Raw genomic sequence first — 6,267 nt, forward strand, 5'->3', positions numbered from 1 at the left:
AAATTAAAAATCCCTTTTTTTTAAAAAAAAAAAAAAAAAAAAAAAAAAAAACCGTTACTCATTTAACGATATGTTTTATATTAACGAAATGAAATTATTGGGAAAAAAAAAATAATATTTATTATTTCTATTTGATTTTTATTAATTATTAATATAAATAATCTTATCGTCATTGAAATTATTTTAATTTTGATAAATAATAATAATTAAAAAAGAGGAAAAAAAGTTTTTTATTTATAAAAATTTATTATTCAACAGGTCATTTGGTTAATTTGAAAGGTTCAAAATGGCGGAATTTAAGAGTTAAATTAACGCCAACATTTACATCGGGAAAAATGAAAAATATGTTTCCAATAATGATAGAATGTGGATATCAAATGCAAAATTATTTGTCGAAATATGCACGAACGGGTGAAATAATTGAATTTAAAGAAATATTTTCAAGATTTACAACTGATATAATATCATCTTGCGCATTCGGAATAGAAACAAATTCAATAAATAATCCCGAATCAGAATTTAGAAATTACGGTAGAAAAATATTCGAACCAAGTTTTTTTTTCGTCATAAGATTTATATTAACAAGTTTTTTTCCAAAAGTTAGAGATTTTTTTGGTGTGAGTTTTTTTTTTTTTTTACTTAAGTAACGAGGTATTTAAAATTACTTCGAGATATAATAAAGTAAATAATAATAATAATAATATTAATTTTCAGTTGCGTTCGATACAAAAAGACGTATCTGATTTTTTTATAAATGTCGTTAAAGAAACGATGGATTATAGAGAAAGAAATAACGTTAAAAGAAATGATTTTATGGATTTATTAATTCAATTAAAAAACAAAGGAAAACTCGATGATGTCGATATAGATGATAAATATAAAAAAGATTTAGTATCTGAAGGTAAATTGATTAAAATTAGATTTTTTTTTTTAACACAATGACTAATTTGTACTCTTACGTAAATTTTGTGATATATAACAACAACATAAACTTCTTTTTTTTTTAAACTTTCACAAAAAAACTCATTTTTTTTCATTAATTTTACAAAACTGACAGTTTTTTTTTTTTGTTTGTTGTTACAGAACAAACTTTTTCATTAAATGAAGCAGCTGCACAAGCTTTTGTTTTTTTTGCTGCCGGATTTGAAACATCTTCTACGACTCTTTCATTTGCATTTTACGAATTGGCTATAAATCCGGAAATACAAAAAAAATTACAAAACGAAATCGATGAGGTTTTAAATGAGAATGATAATAAATTAACGTATCAATCGATTATCGATATGAAATATTTGGAACAAGTTATCATGGGTAAAACAAGTGGATTGAATAAAAAATTTTATCGAAATTTAAATAATTTTTTAATTTTTTTTCACCGACAGAAACTCTGCGAAAATATCCACCCCTGACATTGCTAGGAAGAATGTGCACGACGGATTATGAAATACCGGAAATGGGTGTAAAATTAGAAAAAGGAACAAGAGTTATAATATCATTATTGGGTTTACAAAGAGATCCTGATCATTTTCCAAATCCCGATCTATTCGATCCCAATAGATTTTCCCAAGAAGAAATTTCGAAAAGGGATCATTTTACTTCCATGCCATTCGGTGAAGGACCGAGAAATTGCATCGGTTAGTTATTAAATAATTATTATCATCATCGTTATTAAAAATTAATTTATTATTATTATTATTATTATTTCAGGTAATAGATTTGGACTTCTTCAAACAAAAATTGGAATCGTATCCGTTCTATCTAAATTTAGTATAAAACCATCGGAAAAAACTCCGATTCCTATGATTTTTAGTAAAAAATCATTTATATTAACTCCAGCAGCTGGAATGTTTTTAAAAATAGTCGAAAGATAATAGGAGAAAATTTTAAAAAAAAAATACGCGCCAAAATTTTTAAAAGAAAAAAGAAAACTTTCTAAGAAATAATAATAATTTTTTTTTAAAATCGGAAATAGTAATTAATTTTCTAGCACTAAGTTTTTTTTTTTAATTAAAAAAATTTCACAACAATAATAAATGACCAAATTTAGTAAAAGTTATAGTTTAAATGAAATATTTTTTTACGTAAAAAATAAAAAATGTAGAAATTTAACAAAAAAAATTAATTTTTCGGTGTTAATGATTATGATCCTTTTCTTTTCTTTTTTTTTTTTTTTAAATAATATGCGTTATTAATAATTTTTCACGTGTACATTACAATAAAATACATTTTAAGTAAAATTCCCGATTGATGAAATTCCGTATTTCTACGTACATAAATCCAAAAAAAAAAAAAATTTTTTTCGGTTAAAAGTCCATACAAAAGAATCATTATGAATTTAAATTTCCTTTTTTTTTAATTTGTTGTAATTATAAAAAATAATGTTGTTGTTGTTGTTGTTTTTTTTTTTTCAAATATTTTGTTTACTTATTTCCTTTTAAAACCAATATTAATCATTTTTTTTTTTTTTTTTTTTTCAATTGAAATCTTTTTATAGTCATTTAAAGCATTACGAATATAAATTTTTATTGTAGTCAAGTAGGCCAACGATTTTATAATATAAAGAATCATCCACAAAAAAAAAAAAATTCAGGAAGGAACAAAATTTTTACTTTCATTTTCAAATCACCACACTTTAAAACTCAATAGCAAGTAAATAAGTCGCAAAATTAAATTATATTACGTAATGAAATATTCAAAAAGAAACGAAATAATGTAAAACCTTTTCCCCGCAAATATTATTATTATTATTATTATTATGTATTAACAAAAAAAAATTTTTTGTGAAAGTTTTTTTTAATATGATTTTGTTGATGCCAAAAAGGTGATGTCTCATAAAAAAATTTTTTTGTTGATATTTAATTTAAAATTAATTTTAGAAAAAAAAAAAAAAAAAAACAAAAAAATTTTTTTTAAAAATAATTAAAAATATTTAATTCCGCCATTTTTGTAAAACAATTAGTAAAAAATTTAAATGATGATTGTGTTTTTTGCAGTTCCTGGAATTCCCTGAGTGACAAGTTGGGGAGCAGTTGGAAGAATTTTGATTGGTAAATTCCAAATCATTGTTTCTATATTAAGAGAAGATGGTCCTTGCCATGTTTTATCATCTTTTTCATTCATTTCAATATCATCGTTTGAAATGGGTGTTAAACTAGTGACGAATTCAAAATGTAATCGCCATTGAAGACTGACTACAATTTCAAATTATTATCATCATCATTTAAAGAATTTAATTTACTTTTTTTTTTTTTAAATGAGAATTTATCTTTACCTAAATTAGTGTTGAAACCTGGAGTAATGTGAAATGGAATGGGTAATATTAATTGTAAATATTTCCAACTTAAACATATTTCATGTTGTTTGTTATACGAAACAATTGAAGGACCCTGTTTTACTGTTCGTTTATTATCTGCTTGCACTTCTTCTTCGCTTTGAAGAGTGACAGAATACTAAAAAAATTAATTTATTATATTTTAAAAACCTTAATTTAATGGTTATCATTTATAATTTAAAATTTAAGTACCTGAACGCATTGAACAGTTGTATCTGTAAAATCAAAAGTTCCAACGATATCTTCACCTAATTTATAAGCTTGCTTAAATAAACAAAATCTTGCAACTTTTCCATGGATATTAGTTATATTATAAAAATTAGGATTTCTTCTCGCTGTTATGTTCTAAAAAAAATACAAATTATCATTAATGATATTTTAAATTTCATTTATTTATTAAATTTAAAAATTAAGTGTGCATAATTACTTGTAAAATTTGTAAAGTTATTTCTAATGGCGAGTCTTTTTTTTCTTTTTCCAAAAATGGATTTGTAGGCATTAAATCTTCACTGTCATTGCATCCACTTGAATCTGAAATACCTGTAAAACAGAATTTCATAATTAAATAATTATTTTTTTCAAAACTATTGTTTAATTATGAAACTTTGAATGAAAAAATATATACCGCTGATAGATAAAACTCTAAATGGTATTCTCAACAATTTGATTGGAGAATTTATTCGTTGTGTTCTATGGTATTTTATATGAATATTTAATAGCTTGACCTCTGTATGATGGCGGTGCTTCACTCGGTATGACTTCCCTATATAAAACTAAATTTTTTAAATTTTATTTTGTAGAAAAAAATTACACCTAATTAACCGAGTCATTGATACAGAAAAAAAAAAAAAAAAAAAAAAATTATTACATGATTTGCTTTCTCCTGTGGCTAATCTCAGATCACAAAAAAGAATTTTTGGTTTTGTCGATAAAACAACATAACCACTATCGGTTTTACATGGTGCAAATGAAGTATCTAAAAAAAATTTTAAAAATTAAATTTTTTATTTCTAAGAATTCATCATTGTTTATTTTTTAAGTAGGATACCTGTTTGAGTGTTCAATGTGAGAGAATCATTGTCTGAATTTTGTTGATTTTGAATCAATTTGCTATTAGTTGTACATTGACAATGAATTTGAGCTGAGGCTAAAGCTAAATTTTCTATAACATCACTAAAAATAATAAATTTATATTCAAAATAAAAGCTTTCTTTTATAATTTGAATTAAAATCATTAATTTAATTTTTTTTTTTTTTACAGATACCTGCTACCATGAAATTTTTTATGATTTGGATAAGGTGGATTTGAAAAAGTTATATAACATTCCACAACTTCACCAGCCAAAAAAACAGAACCCTTTATTAATCGGGCACTTATTTCAATCATTTTTTTTTAAATTACTGATTACAAATCCCTTATGGAAACATTACGTGGAAATAGAAAACAAGTTTAAACGTCATTAAATTTTATGTTTATCATTTTTTTAAAAAAATAATTTATTTTTCTAATACAGTGAATTAATAAAGCCGTCGGTGAATGATAAAATTTAATTTATCAAATATTAATATTTTTTAACGTTTTAATAACGTATCATTTTTAAATCAATTATTTTTTTTTACAGCTTTTAATAAAATTGTAAAAATGGCGCGCAAAAATCAATTCGATTGTTTTTCTCAATAACTCGTTTTACACGACATTATTAATACTGTCGAGAATCACTTTTAACATTTACGTTTTTTAAAATATTTTTAAATTGTGTTTAATCGCATAAAAATAAGTTATTAATGTTCTTATATAAATAAAGATTAGTTATTTAAATAGTTTATTATTTTTCTTTTAGAGAAAATATGAAGAATGAAGAACTTACTACAGATAACTTTATCCAAAGGTGAGTTTTTTTTTTTTTTTTTTTTTATTTATGTAAGTTTTGTAAAAATTGAATTAAAAAAATTGTTTTAAACAAAGTCAATGTCTAAATAATTATTAAAATGTGAGAGAAAATTTCATTTAAATAATGATTTCAATCAATTTATTAAAAAAAAAAAAAAAAAAAATCACACTCTCTGGAATAATTTTGTTAGTAAAAACATGGCGGCTAAAAAGAGGGAAGTTGGATGTAAATGAATAACCGTTAAAAAAATTATTTCATAATAAAATTTTACTACCATAAAACGATTCAAAAGGATTTTGAAAACGCAAAAAAAAAGTGAAAAACTTTAATATTTTGATTTTCTCCATTTATTTTTCTTGTTGTTTTTATTTCTTTGTAAAATTGTATTTTATTTATTTACAAAAGATATTTTTGACAGTTTTTTTTTTTTTGTGTTGAATACTTTCCATTACGTAACGTTCGCGTTTTTTTTTTTTTTTTTTTTTTTTTAGCAGCTTTTGAATTAAAAGTGGGCCGATTTAATAACGAAAGTAACAAAAAAAAAAAAAAAAAATCCATTCATAATTTCTTTTTTTTTTTTTTTTTTGGATGAATAGTTGTTATGAATTTGTTGTCCTACTTAATGTCGTAATGATTACAAATAATAATAATAATAATAATTCATGGTAATTTTAATTAATGATTTTTCATATACCTAAAAAATTTAGAAAAATGGCTGACATTTAATTTAAAAAAAAAAAAAAACCATATTTATTTTAAAATTATTTGAAAAGTTTCTTTTTCTTTGTTAAAAAAAAAATCAAAAATTAAAATTAACAAAAATTAAAATAAATTTTCAATAACTTCCCTCCCCCCCTCCAAAAAAAAAAAAAAATATTTACAGAAAGTTTTCTTTTTTTTTTTTTTAAAATTTCTTTTTTTTTTATTATAATAATTCGATTATGCGTTAAATTAATAAAATTTCTTATGCAATTATTATTATTATTATTATTATTATTATTATTATTCATAACCGTGTGCCTTAAAAAGATATTAATAATAATA

The 6,267-nt window shown here is 22.2% G+C and overlaps 2 protein-coding genes across 2 annotated transcripts; one reads left to right on the top strand and one right to left on the bottom strand.

Moving 5' to 3' along the window:
* Positions 1–335: 335 nt before the first annotated feature.
* Positions 336–1,871, top strand: Phum_PHUM459170 (cytochrome P-450, putative; the record flags this gene model as incomplete). Its single annotated transcript, XM_002429969.1, has 5 exons — positions 336–617; positions 715–901; positions 1,084–1,311; positions 1,383–1,634; positions 1,708–1,871. 5 exons carry the CDS (start codon positions 336–338, stop codon positions 1,869–1,871), a joined length of 1,113 nt encoding a protein of 370 aa, XP_002430014.1.
* A 1,096-nt stretch (positions 1,872–2,967) lies between these two features.
* Positions 2,968–4,718, bottom strand: Phum_PHUM459180 (uncharacterized protein; the record flags this gene model as incomplete). The annotated part of the gene is made up of 8 exons (XM_002429970.1): positions 2,968–3,191; positions 3,272–3,449; positions 3,524–3,676; positions 3,759–3,871; positions 3,957–4,094; positions 4,200–4,307; positions 4,380–4,504; positions 4,597–4,718. 8 exons carry the CDS (start codon positions 4,716–4,718, stop codon positions 2,968–2,970), a joined length of 1,161 nt encoding a protein of 386 aa, XP_002430015.1.
* Between the last annotated feature and the right edge of the window lie 1,549 nt (positions 4,719–6,267).

The sequence above is a fragment of the Pediculus humanus genome, genomic scaffold, assembly GCF_000006295.1.
Source record: "Pediculus humanus corporis 1103172108239 genomic scaffold, whole genome shotgun sequence".
Taxonomy (NCBI): Eukaryota; Metazoa; Arthropoda; class Insecta; order Psocodea; family Pediculidae; genus Pediculus; species Pediculus humanus.